Source organism: Hydra vulgaris, chromosome 06 (genome assembly GCF_038396675.1).
Source record: "Hydra vulgaris chromosome 06, alternate assembly HydraT2T_AEP".
Classification (NCBI taxonomy): domain Eukaryota; kingdom Metazoa; phylum Cnidaria; class Hydrozoa; order Anthoathecata; family Hydridae; genus Hydra; species Hydra vulgaris.
In genome coordinates this window covers 9341239-9361348 of record NC_088925.1, presented here as the reverse complement: position 1 = coordinate 9361348, position 20110 = coordinate 9341239, and the positions used below count along the sequence as shown (strand labels likewise).

At 28.3% G+C, this 20110-nt stretch overlaps 2 protein-coding genes across 3 annotated transcripts; both read right to left on the bottom strand.

The window, feature by feature from the left end:
• Positions 1–1230: 1230 nt before the first annotated feature.
• On the bottom strand, positions 1231–3127 carry LOC136081633 (uncharacterized). The gene is made up of 4 exons (XM_065799161.1): positions 2852–3127; positions 2532–2690; positions 2095–2287; positions 1231–1654 (listed from the first exon to the last, which is right to left on the bottom strand). Exons 1-4 carry the CDS (start codon positions 3125–3127, stop codon positions 1305–1307), a joined length of 978 nt encoding a protein of 325 aa, XP_065655233.1. The 3' UTR covers positions 1231–1304.
• Positions 2924–4768, bottom strand: LOC136081634 (uncharacterized). Of its 2 annotated transcripts, XM_065799162.1 has the most exons (3): positions 4572–4768; positions 4264–4476; positions 3921–4164 (listed from the first exon to the last, which is right to left on the bottom strand). In XM_065799162.1, exons 1-3 carry the CDS (start codon positions 4766–4768, stop codon positions 3921–3923), a joined length of 654 nt encoding a protein of 217 aa, XP_065655234.1. The 2 variants fall into 2 exon arrangements, with proteins under 2 accessions (XP_065655235.1, XP_065655234.1); XM_065799163.1 differs by having other exon boundaries at positions 2924–4476.
• Between the last annotated feature and the right edge of the window lie 15342 nt (positions 4769–20110).

Genomic DNA, 20110 nt, shown 5'->3' with positions numbered 1-20110 from the left:
TATCAATAAGTATTGCTGCAACAATGGTGCGATATTGGGTATCTTGGCAAATATCGGATAAGATTTGTAATATTACGCCAATAATGGTAAACAATACTGACAATATTAGCATACAAATATTGGCAAGTATTAGCATGCGGTATTGCTCCAATATTGTTCTTTCAATATTAGAATGCCAATATTGGGGCTGTATTGGCATGCCGATATTGATATACCAATATTGGCGCATTAGCTTTTCACATAGTTGCTTAACAAAATTTATTAGGAAAAAAAATTTTCTTAACAATTTTTGTTAATTATATAAGCTTTTATTATATAAATAATTATATAAGCTTTTACTGGATTTTTAACTGCGAAAAATTGTTTTATAGAATTTTAAAACAATTAACAAAACAATTAATTAAAACAATTAATTTAAACAATTAATTTAAACAACTAATTAAAAAAAAAATTATATAACCTATTTTTCATTTTTATACTAATCATAACTGAATTCGCAACTAAAAATTATGTACGTGTCTGTTTACAAAAGTATAATGTAAAAATTAACTAAGATTTATAATATTTAAAGTAATACAAGAGTCAAAAATACAAAAAATACAAATTTGCTGTTGTTGTTTAATTATTTTAATTTGAGATTGTTATTTTGTTTAGCAATCTCAAATTAAAATAGTTAAAGAACAATAACAAAAAATTAAACAACAAACGAAATGAAAAAACAAAAATATCAAAACAAAAAAAGTTGACAAAACACTTCAAGTTAGTGCGGTGCTTGTTTTTTTCTGGATTCACGGTGGTTTAGTAATGGACATTTATTAAGCGCATGCGTTATATTCTGGTCAAATGTTGATAAACAATAATGTCCGCAAGTAAACAAAGAATTACTAATAAAGTTGCTAAACTTCAAATTAGATTTATTTGTAGATATTTCTAAATAGTCTATAAGAAATGATATCAAAACAATACTTTAGGTATGGTCTGTGTCATCAAAGGTATCATTTAAATAATTTTACAAAGAGAATAGAAGTGGGACTAAAGTGAAACTAAGCTGTTTTTTAGGCGAAGTTTAACTTGTGCTTACATTGTAGTCTATATTCATAAGTTTTAAATTTTTTAGTGACTACCTTGATTTTTTTTTTTTAATATAAAAGTTCGTGAATTGTTTAAAGCAAAAATCAAAAACCGGTTACTTTTTTTTGTGATAATATAATGCTTTTAAAGATTAGTAAGTTTTCTTTTTATTTGAAAGGTTAAAAATACTGACAGAAATATTATATAGGCTTTAATACTGCCATTTATTTTCTTTAAATCATTTTGCAGTATTTTATCGTATTATTTTTAGTATCTACAATTTTTCTTTTTCTTGGCTGAGCTTTTTTTTGGTATTTTTTTACAGTTGGGTTGTTTTTTATGAAATGCCCATTCATCATGCTTTTTAATCTACGCACTCCTTTCATATGGCAGTAGGTACTCTTCATGCGGTTGATTTCAGCATGAAGACTTTCTCCACCTTGCTCTCCATAAGTACCTAGTCCTACTCCCCATTTTCTAATGAAAGGTAATGCATGGTACTCCAGCAAATGAAGCTTGGGTGTGATTGAAGCATTTGGCCAGTTTTCACGGAAGTACTTCATGAAATCTTTGATTCGATTTTCTGTAACCAATAATATGTATATATATATATATATATATATATATATATATATATATATATATATATATATATATATATATATATATATATATATATATATATATAGTATATATATATATATATATATATATATATATATATATATATATATATATATATATATATATATATATATATATTAGTAAAAAAATACTTATCTAACTTTTTTCTTCAATTTTAAGTTTTACCATTGCTGGATCATCATGAAGAGTCCTACTCTTCCTGATGATCAAGCAATGGTGAAACTTAAAGTTGAAGAAAAAAGATAGATAAGTGTTTCTTACTAATTTATTGTTCTGTTCTTTAAGAACATTAAGCACTCTTTTGGCAGAACACAATAAATAGAAAAAAATAATTTTCTCTATTTATTGTGTTCTGCCAAATTATAACATATGACATACCAAGGTCCTGTTTGTTATCTTCATTGAACTGATTGCAGGAGTTAATAAGCTTGTGACATATTCCAAACTTAGAGAAGAGTACCTTGAAGTTTTTACAAACTTCAATAGTTTCTCTGTGTATATCAGTGTCGTTGAACCCAAGTTCAACCACAAGGTTTGGTATAGAGTTGCAAAGTTCAAGGATACTTTTCTCCTAATTTAATATATAAAATAATTGTGAAATATGTATTATATATAGTAACTGTTGTTAATTATGTATCTAGTTATGTCTAATGATGTTAGTATTAGCCATCTATTCCACTTACACACACACAGAGACACACACACACGCACTCATATATTTATACTGTATTTTACATTTAAATTTACGTAGAGTTTGTTTTTAGTAAAAAGTAGATTTTATAAATGTAGGAAATATATATTAGATATTATTTTACCTTTAACATTTTGTTAACATGATTACCAACAAAACTTTTCCCGTGATATGCTTGTCTTTGTACTCCTAATGAGTTAAGTACCTTATCAAGTTTGTTTACAAGTGGCCCAAATGATTTCTTTATATGGTCTGCTTCAAGCAGTATTTTCAGTTCTGAGATCTATGATTAAATATGTTCTTAAGATAAATTCAAAAAAAACATAACCAATGAAACAAAACTTAGATATTCCAATGTATAAGATTCTCAGCTGTATTATTCCGGGTTTAATTACCAATCTAAATTAAATATTTTTAGTAAATAATAAAAATTAAAGTTGTTACCTGTTCTTTCTTTTTCTTTTCAAAGTGAATCAGATGACGTTCAAATACTAATTTAATTTTTTCTTCATTTTCAGGGTTAAAAATTATTTGCATTTCAAGTGCTTCTGTTATAACACGTGTTTTATCTTCAAGTGCTTGAATACTTATTTGAAGTTGATTTATTTGGCGCTGGTGCTCTATATATGCATTAAATTCCTCACAGTCAAGTGTTTGGTTGGTTACTGCCATTCGACCTGCAATTTTTATGTCAATTGTGTGACAAGAGTCTTCTAACATGTTGAAAAACTTTAAGTATATACCAAGTGAGATATGTAAAGCAGGAACTCCTATCTAATAGTACAAGAAAATTTATATTATTATTTACAATTGCATACACCACCATTTACATTTACCCCACCAATAACTTGTATTGTATTCTATTGAATAAACGATTATGTGAATTTGCGAAGAATTCCTAATAAATAAAATCAAAGTAATGTGAATAATAAATAAAAGCAAGGCACCTGATCAAGTGGCACATTGAACAACCGTTGGTCAATAACATTGTCACATAACTTGGCAAACTTGGGATCTGCACCATGGTTGTTAAATTTTGCTAGAGATAAATCTAGTATCTTTAGTGATCGCATTTCAATGTTATCGTTAATTGGATTTGACATTTCTTGACTTGTTATGTTGCAAAACAGGCATGAGTGTCTACCTAAAGTAATTGAACAAGTTTGTGTTAAGAAAGCAAAATAAATCATGTTGCATGTATTTGGCCCAGATGAGTTTTTTTAAAGAAATCTGTATTAAATATGTACTTACCATTTGCACCAGTTATTCCATAAATTGCACACAAGAATTCATAATCACCGAATACAAATACACGAATCTGCTTTTCTCTAAAATTGAACAGAATTAAATTATTATACATTTTTTTAAAAAGAAACTGTAATCTATCATAATCCTGACAATTGTGATAAGAAACCAAGAGTTGATGATTTTGTTTATGTCAAATATTGTTTGTATGTTTTTGAATTTTAGTGTGCTTGGATAATTGAATTATTTTGTTGTTTGTAATATGTTCTTACTTCCAGATCATTTTTTGCAAAAAATCGATTTCTGATGTAAATCTTGTCAATGAAATTTTCAAATTTGTGGTATAATCTTTTGCCTCAAATATATTAAATATTGTTGTATTTGTTTTGGCATTAGGCTTTTCCAAATTCGCTACTTGATAAAACATTTTGAACGAATCACCTCCATAGTCACCTCCTATTTTTATATGGATTTCGTTGTCTTTAATCTTGTTGTATAATAAGAGGTTGTTGCTAAAATTATAACAAGAAAAATTAATTTTTGTTTTTATAGTATTGCATTTAATTTATTGTAGTATGTTAAAGTATTTTTTTAAAAAGATTTGTTTGTACCTATCTAGTCTATCTAGTACATTTGTTATATGTCCTTGTAGATTTTCAATATATGCACATGGCAATTCCTTGATTTCATAAGAACCTTTTGAATCTTTTTTTTCAACCATAAATGGAGCGTTTTTAACAATAAGATCATCACATGACCATTTCTTAGCCACATTTCTTTGTTTTGCATTAGAAGCACAAATTACATTGTTGTTTTTCAACCACCTAAAATGATAATGTTTTTTTTATTATCAATAACTATTATAAGTATTGAATTTGTCTTTTCAAGATTTCTATATAATAATTGCAATCTTGTGTACCTAGATAATATTTTCATGTTGACATAAGTACTGCTCATGTTTGCTTTTAAACTGATCATTTCTTCAGCAGATATTTTGGCTTTTGAAATATTTGATTTGCTCAGAATATTTTCTTTTTCATTTTCATTAAAAGAATTCAAAAGAGTAGCAGTTTGCTTGATTGTAGAACTAATGCTTTCTCCACATGTTTTGCTCATATTATGTTTTAGATGTAATTGTCGTCTGCGAATTGTGCGTAAACATACATCTGAGCTTTCTTTGTAGGCTCTTGGTGTTGATGTGAAGCATAAGGGCTAAAATGTTGTGTAATTTGTTTAAAATATTCAAAAAATCATACTATAGTTTCCTTTTATAAAATTGAAAGCATTTTTGTTTTGTTATAGTAATTTTACAGTCTCCTTTTTTGTAAAGATAGTCTTACCCTTGGTCCTCCTGTCGGAAATTCAATTACATTTGATTTTGTTTGAGACATTTTTTGTTTTATTACATGCAGAGCAGCATCTTCAATATTTCTTGGTATAACACTTGTTGAATCCAATGCGAATATATCTGAAAAGTTTATTTGTGAAGTTGATGACGATGATATTGATAATGTTGTTGAACTTGATATTGGAGTTGTCTGACAAGTTTTTTGATGTTTCTTTCGTTCTGACAGTTGTTTGACTTTAAACAATCTACCACAACCTTGCTTGCATTCTTCTTGCAAATTTTCTAACATTTCAATGACATTGGTTGATGAAATTAACCCATCACTTGGAATTGAAAAGGAACATTTAAGGCACTTTGTTTTTGTTATTAGTTTGCCAATTATAAGTGGTAATAGTCATGGTGCACAGAATGAATGAAGACAGTTTTTTATAATAATTGGTTTATGCATAATTTCGTTGCAAATAGTGCACACACAAAGATGCACATGAGGGTTTAAAGTGAAGTTAATATCTTGCAGTTTAAGATTAAATTTTGTTTGAGGTAAAAGTTTAGATTGTATGTTATTTATTTTGTGTCTAGTCCAAATATTTTCACTATAACTAATACTTAAAGGTCTTCCACTTATCTTTTTCTTTTTTTTCTTCCTTTATTGGCTTTGAAGCAAACACATTCAGTTACATTGCAATTTTCAGGCCAAGATCGTAATTTTAATTCAGTGTTTGAACCTTTTTCAATATTTCTTAATATTGAAAAGCATCTATAACACATTTTTTGAGGATGCTTATTTGGGTGGTCCTTATCGATTCGGATAAAAAAACAAAATTCTATTCTGACAATATGTTTTGTTAAAAGAACACTATCATTATCTAGCCTTTCTCCACATATTCTGCATAATGTTTTTAGTTTTGTTTCATGTGACATTTTTATGTGTTTTTTTATTGCTAAAATATAAGATTTGATGTACAAAATTTTTAAACTTAAAAAAGTAACCGGACTCTGATTTTTTTTTTATTATAAAGTTAAAACCATCTTTTTTTAAAATATATATATCTTTAAAGCATAAAAATTCTAATAAATGCTTAATTATTAAGTTTTAGTAGTAAGGATGACCATAAAATAATTTTCGACTTTCCTGCGTATTTTATCACATAAAAATTAATAAATTAAGTATTTCAAATGAAATATGTTTTCCTTGGCCACACATTTTATCAGTTTATAGTTTATATCTGATTTATACATCTTCAAAGCAATGATATGACCTTTTTTATTAGGTTACGGTAAAAGACCATTACAAAAAAAAATCAAAATTACTATGTTGTTGTTGTTTTTAAAGTAACGCATGCGCATAATAAATGTCCGCAAGTGCTTAAAATTAAACCACCGTAGATTGTTTAGGTTATTATAATTATCTTAAATTAAAATATTATTGAAAGATTCTGTCAGTATGTAATCTATTAATAATTGATAAAAAAAAAATATTGAAATAAGTAAAACTAAATGCAATATAAAAGTGCTTTTTAAAATTATATACATTTCTACAAAATTTGTGCTTTCCACGTTACTTGTTCGTTAGTCAAACCAAGAAACGTTAGAACTATTTTAACTATTTAGCAATGTATAATTAACGATCATTTTTGCGGGTTATTTAGAAAAAATACGGTTTTCGTTTTTTTTCCAGAAAACTGAACGAAAAATCGGTTAACCGGTTGCGTTTTCCATCGGTCTAGGGTAGAGCGGGGCATATCGGGACAGCGGGGCATAACGGGAAAGTTATGCCTGAAGCCTTATATCTCAGCTAAAAAATTTTTTTTTTTTTAATTTTTTCTGATAAAACAATTTAAATTATTGTAATTCATTTTTGTAAAAAAAATTTACTTTTAGAAATACCAAAATGCATTAAAAGTAGCAAAATGCATTAGTAAGTTTGCGAAAAACAAAATTTGCCTTTTTTCTTAAGCAATACAGCGACAAAAGATATATCTTGAACTATTGCGAATTTGCTTTATTTATAAAAAGTTTATATTTTTCAGACAATATTTTTTATCCTCTTTTAGAATCTGGTTTTAAAAAAATATTTGGAACTGAACTTTTTGAATAGCATTATTTTCAGTAAAATGACTTTTGTGGGGCATATCGGGGCAACAAGTTATTTATACAATAGAGCTTTTTATAAAGTATTCCGTGAAAACGACCCAGTAGAAACAGATTGGTTTAGAATTGGTCAATAGTTAATCGAAAACGGTCGAAAAATAGATAAAACGTTTAGCGACCTATTATTGACTAAAAATTGACGCTTGATTTGAAACGTATATTTCAAACTTTTTTATATATTCGTTTACTAAACGTCGATCTAACGTTTCGTTATATCGACGTTTAGTAAACGTATATATAACGAATATGAATATCGACTTACATTAGTCAATATTGTAAACCTTTAATCGACCTTAATTAAACGTAAACATTTATAGATTTAAAATCTACGCTTTAATTTATACGTTTATTAAACGTCAATCAAACGTTTACATAATTTACTAATATAAATTGTTATTCAAAACGTTTTATCGACGTTTAATAAACGTTTATTATATTACAATATTGCAATATAGCCATAGGTCAGAAGACTTACATAACAGCCACGCGGTTTAAATAGGCATAATTAAAATGAAATAAAAAAAATTATTAAAAAATTACTTTTTAATGGCTAAATAGTTAATTTAAATGCGTTTACCAGATTCACTTCCTTACAACAACTGAAAGCAAAACGACTGATTAAAAAATAATAAACGAGTGTCGGAATCTAAAAAGTTACAAATCTCTTATCGCGACAATCTACCTTCCTAAATGCCAACAACTTAATGGATGTTTTAGAAATTATTGGTTGCAACATTGACACAGTTAAAAAATACGCGTTGCTGGTCTCTCGTTTTGAAAGTCCTGCTGCAAGAACTTTTTTCGTACGTTTTATAAACAGTTTAAATTCATTTTGTAAGCGCTAGTATGGTAGTGTAGCAGTAGGTATTCATCTTTGCATTAATCAAGAGGTTTAATAAATAATTTTTTTTACTTTTTTATTTTAGATACATTTTAGCTTAATTTAGTTACACTTGCTAAAGAAAATTGGTAGAACAGAGCTGGTAAAAGCCACTGCATATAACATGACGCAACTTTCAAAATTCTCCAAGTTTATTTTTGTCAAAAATAAATATTGATGGTACAGAAAATTTTGGAAACTTCCATTCAGAAAATCCTCTATATGTAAAGTTGTTCTGTGTAATTCCAATTTTATTTTATGAATGTACATTTAAATTATTTTAATTAAAATAGTTTTTTGCGGTTACAAACCAGGTTACGAAATCAGACGATCAGGATAAGAATGTAGAAGATGATGTCGCTCAAACAGGTGCATGATAAACAAGTGGTAGACGGTATTCTAGGAAGATTTTTGATAATGCATAAACCAGTGATCCAAAATATTTGTTTATGAGTTTATTAATTTTATAAGTAATCTTAATATTAATGTAAACTTTTATTTTCTGCTGAGATTATATTTAAAAAATATTTGATAGAAATTTTTTAATATAATACTTCCACTGCCAAAAGCTTGATCATATAATTTTTTTTAATTGGCGAAACATAAACAAGTTTCGTGCACAAACATTTTTTCTCTAAATCTCCACTATATGAAAATGTTTTATATAAGTTTATAACTTTATATATAGTTTTATAAAATAAAAGTATAGTATAAGTATACTTATACTATAGTTTATTCTATAGTATAGTATAAAAGTTTATAAACATATTATAATAGTTATAAAAAATATAAAAAATAAGACCAGGTCTTTTATAACTATATCTTATTTATAAATTTCATTACTTTTATAACTATATCCTATTTATAAATTTCACGACCTATATAGCTCTTATTACTTATGTTAAGTTAAAAAGTTATGACGTAATTTTAACTAATATGAGTTTTAAAACTTAAATAAATTAAATTTACGTTAACTAAATCAAAGAAACTAATAGACAAGTTTAATATACGTTTACTTAGACTAAATCTAAACGCTTTATATACGTTAATTAGACTAGATTTAAATGTAAATTAGACAAAATCTAAACGATATATACGTATAATAATCCTATAATAGACGTCTAAAATACGTTTGAATATAGACGTTTTCCGGACGTTTGTTCTAAACGTTAATCTGGATTTCATTCTAAACAGATAATTGACCAAATCTGAACGTTTTGTTGAAACGTTATTTTGACGTTTAATAGACGTTTGTGTGTTTACTGGGGAGGCAAAACAAATCAAAACAAATCAACGATGTTTAAAAATGGCGATATTATCTAGGTTGCAATTTGCTTCTTATGAATGTGTTTTCATATAGCTATGATCATGTAGATGGAATTAGAGTTCCAACAAATATTATATTTTTCTCATTTCTAACTGGAGAAAGGAATATTTCGTGTAACTTAAAAAAAAGATAAGAAAATAAAGATAACTTCAAGATAATAAATCTACTCGATTATCTCAAAAGCATTTCTTACAAGAAATGATCCATAGAACCCCATGTGGTACACAGATAAGGCTTATAAAAATTTTTAGAGCAATATTGCACTCATGAAATAGCTTTTCAGTGTCAGATACATTCAGAAAACAACAAAGTTTCTGACAATGTTTAAGGAAAATATGCAGGCCTCAACTTGAAAATGTCGATGACGATTCGTCTGCATCAACACCATTTTTACCTCCACAAAATGAAGTAGATTCCTCTTTATCAACGTCATTGTCAGCGCCACAAATAAAAGTAGACTTTAAAATAAATATTGCTGAATATGAATTAGTAGATGATGAAGAAAATTATTTAAAAAGCGTTAATAACATATTAAAGGTTGATTTAGAAAGAACTAATGAATTTCTAGGTGTACGTTGCATTTGCTTTATCATACTATAGTAAATGATGAAAATTGTAATCATAATATAATAGTATAATGATTTTGTTTGATGGAAATCCAGTATAATTTATACTTGATTTCCATCAATAAACAAGCTGTTTAAGAATTTTTAGATCCTGGAAAAAATTGAAAAAACATAATTATTTATAACAACCAAAAAACAAAAATAAGTTTATCCACCGGACGACCAAGAGTGTTAAAGCCACTTGATGCATTTGTTTTAATATTGACTTGTTTACACAGGAACTTTGATCTTCGTTATATACTTATTTTTATACAATGTTTCACAAGGAACAGTTTCAAATACTATAAATACATAGATAAATTTTATGTATAAGACTTGGATTCATCTGCATATGGCCTAGTATGGAGCAAGTTAGGAAAACAATTTGGCAATGAATGAAGTAAAAGTTCATAAATGTAAAATGTATCATTGATTGTGTTGAGTTTAAAGCTAATAAACTATCTGAATTATTTATGCACAAAATTATGTATTCAGATTATAAAAGTCGTACAATAGTTAAAGTTTTAGTATGAAATGCACCCGGGGGAGGATTTACGTTTATTACGTTAATCAAGATGAAAGTGTAATGAGTGACTGTGGCTTTACAATAGCAGAATAACCCAGAGCACTTAGTGTTAATATTGTTTTACCATTTTAAAGGGTAGTAAAAAATTTACTACTGAGGAAACAGTTTTAAGTCAACAAATTGCAAATCAAAGAATCCTTGTGGAAAAAATAATACAAAATTTTATAAAATTCAAATATTGTATAGGCCAAATATTATAGTTGGTGCATGGTAAAAATAGTATTTATACTAAATGTATATATGGTGCATTCCATATTTACTGATGTTACGTGTGTAAGTTTCGTACCTAATTTAAATACTTTCCATTTATATTAGATCCTCGTAATAAAAGTCAAAATGTATTTATATATAGAGTGATATTGGTGAATTTATAAAATTTTCAGACTATTCGTATTTATCTTCAAGTAGAAAAATATATGTTTGTTACTGACGTAACGCTGCGATCTGCTATTTTTCTAATATTAACATTTGACTTCAAGTTTCTCTGAAAATTAAAAAAAAAACAACTGAAAAATTACTTTGAATTAAATACTCATTTGTGTAGGTGATTTGTTGTTCATATAAGCTATATAGATTATTGCTCATATAAGCTATATAGATGTCGATTTGAAGCTGTCGCCGCAGTAAAAGAATTATTTTGCAATTATCTCTGCAATCCAAAAGTTCGGCGACACTACTAAAATTCCAGGTGTTAGATCGAAGTCAAGAGGTTTAATGATGCAATTACAAATATTTGATATCATTTTTGCACTTAATATGCTACATCCTCTTTTTTTTTTTTTTTTTAATTATTAAAGTTAATTTATGTCTCCGGGCTGAGGATTTAAACCTATAAAATTCTCTAAAAATGATCAAATCACTAAAACTGAGCATATCTCAATTAAGATCAAATGATAACTAATTTAAAAAAATTTATAATCAGACAGTTGAGTGTTGCACAGAAACTGGAGTGATCATTCCTCAAGTAAAAAAAAAAAAAATTCTTCAAAAATTGATCAAGCATCAGAAAATCAATATTTTTCATTTACGGAAGAAGTAGAAACGAAAGCTACGAATTTTAATGTTGTTTTAGATGACTTGTTAAATGGTTTAAATGATCGTTTCAATCAGAAAACATTAAAACTTATACTTGCTGTTACGAATATATTAAAACATGAGCCATCTCAAGAAGATTTATTGTATTTGAATAATGTATTTGGAATTGATAGTGAGCAAATTCAAGTTGAAATTATGTTACTTAAAAATATACCTAATATACCATCCAAAACCGCTTCTAAAACACTTCATCAATAGATTGATTTTCTAAATTTAAATATTAGAAATTTTCTTCACTTCTATAAAGTCATAGTACTTTTTATCACTATTCCGGTAACAACTTGTTCATGCGAACGTCCATTTTCTAAGCTGACGAAAGTAAAAACAAAACTCCGCAGCACTATGACTCAAGAAAGACTTGACACTTTAATGTTTCTATTCATAGAACAGCAGATAACAACAAATATTAATTATGACGAAGTTATCGAGGAATTTAAAGTGATGATACCAACAAAACGACGTTTAAAATTATAATATATATTAAGTTTTAGAATTATAATATATATTTAGTTTGTAATTATAAAAAATATTAAATTTGTAACAATTTGCAAATAAAAAAATTACAAATTATATTTTAAAATACTAAATACAATTTTATATCGCCAAGTTAATTATTTATCTAATAAAAGGAATATTGTTTTTTATTCCTAATAAAAAAAGTAAAACTGATTTAATCATTATTAGATAATAATGATAAAGCTTATTAAGAATTTTGATTGTCATATTCCTAAATCGAAACCCAATTTTATTTAGGAGGTGATGGGGGTGCAGGAATCTGCTCCCCTGAATATGCCTTTGTCATGCATGACCTGCAAATAAGGTCTGGACACGTCTATGGTATATGTTTATACCAAATAATGCTTGCCAAAAAATTTGCTGAGATTAGAACCTAGAAACAATGAATAATCTAAAACTTGTGTCCTCCAAACGCAAATATGAGGGCAAAAATTAAACAAGTTTTAATCCACAAAATGATAGGGAATAAAATTTACATGGTCATAACAGTCATAACAATTTTTTATTACTTGATGAAGTTTGGTAAAAAACTAAGACTCTCATTGACAAAACTTTTACTAATGTAACACAAAGGAAGGTAATAAGGAAGGAATAAACATAAGAAAAAGGAAGATATATTAAAATAGTATTAAAATTTTATAAAGTTATAAAAATTATGACCTGATGAAGTTTGAGCCTCCCCCCCCCCTCCCTAATTTGAGAGGGTTCACAAATTTTACATGGTGATAATATTTGAATGCTGAGAAACAGTGGCGGATCAAGCATTTTTTAGCTTTCGAGATTTGACTAATTTCCAGATATGGAGCAAACTCCAAACATTTATATGTTTATACTTATGTCAAATAAAGATGCATTGCAAAAATTGGAGTCTGGAACCGAAAAAACCCCAAAATTTTTGCTCATCCCCCCGCCCCAAACGTAGGAGTAACAAGTTGATAAAATATATTTTTTTACTATTCTCAATTAAACTTATATTCGTCGATAAATTTTAAATTTCTTAGTAAAATATTTTAGCGTTCGAAAATTATAACCATATAAAATTCAAATCCCCTTCAATTTGAGGAGGTTACAAATTTTATATAGTGTGTGTGTGCGTAGATAAATAAAGGACTTGGTGTTAAGACAAACGCGTCTTTTTCTTGTCCTTGCCATCATTATATATTTTAATACAGGAAACTTATAAGTGTTATGTTAACGGCTAAATGAAAAATTTATATATATAAACTTGGAATATTTATTGATCTGTCAGAGGCTTTTGATAGAGTGGATTACAAGATGCTTCTATATAAACATAGTTATAAAAAAAAAAAAATTGGTTTAGTTGTTATCTAAACAATTGGAAACAAGCCATATATTACATTAATAATTATACTTTCCTTAAAATCATTACTTGTAGCGTTCCCCCGGGATCCATTTTAGGACATTTGTTTGTTTTTTATCTACTTCAACAACATCATCTAATATACTCAGGGACAATTTTATGGGTGTGTATCAAACCCCCAAAGAAAGCTATTTTCAACTAATATTGATTTTTTAGGGAATATAGTCGGTTAGTCGGCATTGACACATTCCAGGCAAACTTTTAGTTTTAAGCACCGTTTTTTGAAAAAAAAAAAAAAAAAACCGGCAGTTTTTTTTTTTTTTTAATTTTATTATTTTTTTTTATACAACTTCAATATATTTACAAATCGTTACGTTACAATTACATAATATAATATAATGCAACGTAAAAAACGAAATTATATATAACATAATATTACCACGTATCATAATAAAAAGTGGTTTAACAAATATAACTAAGTATAACGTAAACTAATAATGTTTCTTATCATAAAAACATGTTGTTGTAAAGGAAAACTCGTAGAAGTCTGAGAAGACTTATCATCGAGTACCTCTTTAAGTGGTTAAATAAAGTCTATTTTATGTTTATATATAATCAGAAGTGGTTGAACAGTATACAGTCAATGATACACATAAATATTTTAGAATAAATTTTGTTGCTAAGTTTAATACATGTCAATATAATTGTTGATATTAAGTATGAGGTGTTTTAATTTATTTTTCAAATTGGCAGGATTATTTAATATTAAGTTCTATATTTTTTGATATTATTTTGTTATATAGGTAATGACCCAGGTAGGAAATAGAAAACCGTGAGAAATTTGTTGTTCTTTTAGGCAGTATGAAGTTGCCTGTTGCTCTTGTTATATATCTAATAGAGTTAACTTTCTAAAAATTATTTAAAAAATACGATGGGACTAGTCCAAGTTTGTATTATTGTAAGTTTGTGTCATCGGCAAACATAATGACATCAAGTTTATCCGAGACATTTGTAAGGTCGTTAATATATAGAAGAAATAGAAGAGGTCCAAGAAAGGAACCTTGGGGGACACCGCACTCAACTCATAGTAGTTTTGAGTGTTTATAATTATCTGAAAAAACACATTGTTGTCTGTTGCTTAGATAGTTTTTGAACCAGTCAAGGGTTATGTTTTTTATCCCATAGCTTTCCATTTTTTTAAGTAAGATACCATGATCTACAGTATCAAACGCTTTTGAAAGGTCTATAAAGATGCCTAGAACAAACTGTTTTTTATTAAAAGAATCACATATATTGTTAACTAGATCTAGAATTGCGTGTTCAGTTGAATATTGTTTTTGGAAACCGAATTGCTTTTTATTTAGAATTTTATTTTGGATTAAATATTCATACAATCTGTTATAGATTACTCTTTCGAGAAGCTTAGAAAAGGTAGGGAGTACTGAGATAGGTCTATAATTATTAACTAAGTATGTTTCACCTGTTTTAAATATTGGTACTACTTTAGCTACTTTAAGCTTGTGTGGTACAACTCCTGTTTTAATCGAAGACTTAAAAATTTCAAATATGGGTTTATTTATCGTTGTAAAGACATTTGCCACTACTCTACTACAGATATCACCGATACCTGGAGTTTTATTTAATTTTAAGGAATTTAGAGCAACATTAAGTTCTTGGTAGATCTTTGTATTTTATTTCGCTCTGGGTATCACTTAGGTATGATTTGAATGAGATGTTAGGAGACTTAATTTTTGAGGCGAGATTAGGGCCAATGTTAACAAAAAATTCGTTGATTTTTTCAGCAATCGTATTTTTGTCACTGTACTCTATATTATCTATGATTATTTGAGCAAGTAAACTATTTGATTTTACTTATTTGTTCCTAATTATTTCTTTTATAGTATTCCATGTTTTTTTAATGTCACCAGTTGCATTTTTTATTTGGTTTGAATAGTAATTTTTCTTCGAGCTTTTTTTTATTTTTTCAAATAGATTTTTGAATTGTTTGTAAGTATTTAGATTTTTTTCATTTCTATTTTTTAAATATTTGATGTAGAGTTTTTGTTTTTTTTTTGAAGATTTTTTTATACCTCTGGTAATCCATGGACATTGTAAGTATTTTATTTTTAATTCTTGTTCTATAATTGGAAAGTGATTATCATAGTGCTTTAAGAATATTTCTATAAATTCATTATAAGCGGAGTTGGTATACCCAAGGTTACATTCTTGGTAAATCCTATCCCACTTTACTGCCGATAGTGAGTCTTTAAACTGTTAAATAGTTAAATTATTAATTTTTCGTTTATAGACTTTGGTTTTAGAGTTATTTTTTTTTGTATCTTGAAAAAAGAAAAAGTAAATTGGAAAGTGATCGGATATTTCCATTTTAATCACACCTGCTTTTAATGAAGGATCATATAATGAATTGGTCAATATGTTGTCTATTGCAGTGATTGAATTAAATGTTACCCGGGTTGGTTTGTTTATTATAGGAAAGATGTAGTGTTGAAACATATCGTCAAAAAAAGTTTGGTAACGGCATCTTCATCGTACTTTAGACAGTTTATATTTATATCTCCAATACAGAATAATATCTTGTGCTCTTTGTTATTTTTAAGAAATATTTGTTTTAGGTGATTTGAAAAGTTTTTTATATCACCTTCAGGTGGTCTGTAACAGGTGGGCACCAGTATATTTTTTAATATTTTGTTTATTATTTCAATTGTAAAGACCTCACCATCGGCACCATCGGCATCATCACCTCACCATCGGCATCATCCTCACATCGGCAGTTATTAAGGAGATACCCCCTCCTCCCCCGATAATTTTATTATTAGTATATAAATACTATTTTTATGACAGTAAATCAGGAGCTTTAAAAGTTAAGCGATTGGCTGATGACCAACAAACTTTCCTCAAACATAAAATAACGTAAATATATTCTTTTTTACTAAACCATCTAAGTCAGCTACATTGATATTAAAATTTCCAGATATTTTAGTTGACAAAACTAAATTAAAAATTTTCTGTGAAGTAAGAGTAATGCTAGATCAGCTTACTAACTGGAACGAGCTCATTAAGTTGTTAGAAAATAAAATATCTTAAAGCATTGGGATAGTGCATAAAAACTAAATATACTTTAAATAAAGGATTTCTAAAAAGTTTATATTTGTTTTTATTTGCGTTATATTTGTTAATAGCTATATTAGCTACTGCTATTTTGTCTAGGAAAGTACTTACCAATCAAAACAAAAAGTACTTACCAATCAAAACAAAAAGTACTTACCAATCAAACAAAAAGTACTTACCAATCAAAACAAAAAGTACTTACCAATCAAAATTTTAGCCTATGTAAAAAGCAAGCATTCCGTATAATAACAAATGCCAGTTTCTTTTCTAGCACTAAAAAAATAATTAGAGAACTGATAGTTTCTAATATTTAAGAGCAAAATATCTACAGCATCCTTCAGTTTAAACTTAATTATTTTCTAAAAAAATTCTATCCAGAACTATTATATTCAAAAAACTTTTTTGAGACGGTTCTAATTCTCAATATGTAGAAGAAGACCACAACTGCTAAACTCATTTCTCATAAACGACATTAAAACAATAGTCTCAATCCAACATTTAAAATGCGTGGTTAAACAACAGTTGACCTAACCATTACATAATCAATCTCTTATTTTTAGAACTTATAAATAAAATGTAAATAAATATGAAAATATAAAAATATAAAAAAAAAAAATATTTTATAGTTTTTTATTTATTTTTATTTTATTGACTATTTTAATAATACTGAATACAAAATTTAAAAGTTTAGTTTTATAGCTGAAATTAACTGAGCAAGAGGATAACACCATCGTCTTCTGCTTGCTCCAATTAATTTTTAGCCAATTTACTACTACAGTTTACCACTACACTCACTTTCCTACCAAAAAAGGAGTCTTTTCCAATATATAAAGTTTATATAGTTTACAGAAAATAAAAATTACATTTTGCCGCAAAATATACTTTTCATATTATAGAAACTATATATATTTAAACTATATAAAACTTTTCATATAATAGAAGCTATATATCTTATTTTATTAACAATTTTTTTTTTTTTTAACATTTTTGCTTCCGACAAGGCTACAACCAACCACTAATAGAGTTGGAAGTTACTGGCAGAGAAAAAATGAAATTTATAGAGCAAGATAACAATTGACCGACGACTTAAAAGGTTCCAAATTATATAAATCAGGAAAGCAAGATAAAGAAAGCGAATTCCAAAAAACTGATGTTCGAGGAAAAAAACTAGACGAATAAGATTTTTTGGAGCACTTAGGAATAGTCACAGAAAAAGGATGAGACTTAAGTGAATGGGCGAGTAACACGAGAATGAATTTTAGTAGGTGGCACAAGAGACGTTAGCTCTTTAGAGCAGTGCCCATAATAGTATTTGTAGAAAAGAGAAAGAGAAGCAAGATTACGACGATGTGATAATGGTTAAAGGTTGGCTGCAAGTGCAGGTCCAGCTATGTTTACAATCCGTTTTTACATCTTGTCTAAAAGAGAAAAAGCACCATTGGAAGATTGGCCCTAGATATGGCAACCCTATTTCATACAAATACAGATTTGAGATTTATAGAGATAGAGAATAGAATCCGTGAGAAAGTGTCGAGTACGATAAAGAGATGCAACCTCAGCAGATGCTAATTTTGCAATGGATTTGATATATGTTTTCCAAGACAGATTGAAAGTAAGGGTTGATCCTAGAAGATGAAGGGTAGATGACTCATTGAGTATATTACCGTTCATAAATAAGGGAAGATCTAAATTATTGAGGTAACGGTAGGCTGCAAAAATTCCGTTTTATCTGAATTAAGCTTCACCAGCCACAGTCAGCCCCATGCTGCAGTAGAAGTAAGATTCTTTTCAAGCTCAAATTCCCACTTCAAGCAATCAGAGAGTGTTGGCTTCTTATCATGACAAGAATAAATTGTAGTATCATCAGCAAAAAATGCCACCTTAGATGTGAGAATATCTGGAAGATTGTTAATGTAAATTAAAAATAGTATAGGGCCAAGGATAGAACCTTGAGGAACCTCTGAAGTTACAGGATATGAAAAAGAGTGCTGTCCATCGAGAACAACTTTTATATTTAGATTGGAAAAGAAGGATTTAATAAAATTCTTAAAGATAATACCTGGTACTATGTAAGAAGAAAGCTTTGGAGAAGACCAGCATGCCAAAATTTATCGATAACTTTTGAAATGACAAGAGCAATAGCGTTTAACCTCTCCACCTCTATCTATCGTTTAACGTCTCCACCTCTATCACATGGATCAGAAAGTACGTTATTAGATTCGAGATTCGAGATTAAGTGTTTGTTAATTAAAGATTCAAAAACCTTGCTTATGATAGAAAGAAGACTAATGGGACGGTAGTTAGACGAGTCAGATCGCTCTCCGGAGTTTTTGAAAATAGGGATAACAGATGCCGCTTTCCAGCATGCTGGAAAACAAGACTCCAATAAGCACTTGTTAAATAGTTTTGAAAGAGTGACGACAGCTCTGGGTAACTTATTTGCAAGACTATAACAGGTATGTTTACCGGACCACAAGTTGTAGAAGAATCAAAGCAAGAAATCACTTTAGATACATAAGCTGGAGTAATACGAATGTCAAGCAATGGATCAAGCTGTTTGTCGACAATATTAGGTAGAACGCAACTAGTGGAATCAAGAGATGATATTGATGAAAAGCTCTCATCTAAAGTGGGCTTTAGCGTTAGAGAAAACTTTTTTACAATGACTTCTAGCAATAATAAGCAGACTTTTGTTTTCTGGAGAATTGTTTTGCTGATAGATATGGTAGTAATTGCTTCAATTGGAAATTGCAGCAGCACGATGTGAGGTAAACCAAGGAGAAGAGTGAGACTTGACTTGGTTTTGTCGAGAAGGAATAAAAGATTCCATCTTGCCTGTAACCAACAAGTTATATAAGACGCACATTTATCGAGAGGAAGACAAAAGATTTCTACCTAAGGCCGTCACGAAGAAAATCCCAGAAAGAGTCCCAGTCAGCAAAAAGTAGTTTAATCAGCAAGAGGTACAATAATAGGGGATTCTGATAATGAAGAAGAATAAGATAATAAGTTTAAAGAGATCTTGATCAGAAGCACCTTAGGGTGAATGTAGAGAAACTGAGCACTGACTAGGATCAGAAACAAGACATATGTTGAGTAGAGTAGGTAAATGGTTCGGATTGTCTGGAAAATGAGTTGGAAAGTTGTCTATTTGAGTTAGGGATTGAAAAAGGCAAAAGTTGTGGACCTTAACGCCTGCAGAGTCACTGACACTCGAACCAAGCCATTCAGTGTGATGAGCATTAATGTCACCAACAACAACGATATAGGCTGATGGATAAAGTGAGAGGATTTTATCAATTTGTTTTGAAATAACATCAAGTGCAGTCTTGAGATGAAGGAGAGCGATATAGAACAAAGAGAAAGGCAATAGAGTGAAGTGGTGCTAAATGAAAGCACATGAAAGAATAGTCTGTGGATTCAAACCTAGTTTTACGACAAATGGGTGAACACTAAGATTGCAAGATGAGACAGCTGAACTTAAATTAGTCTCACAAAGA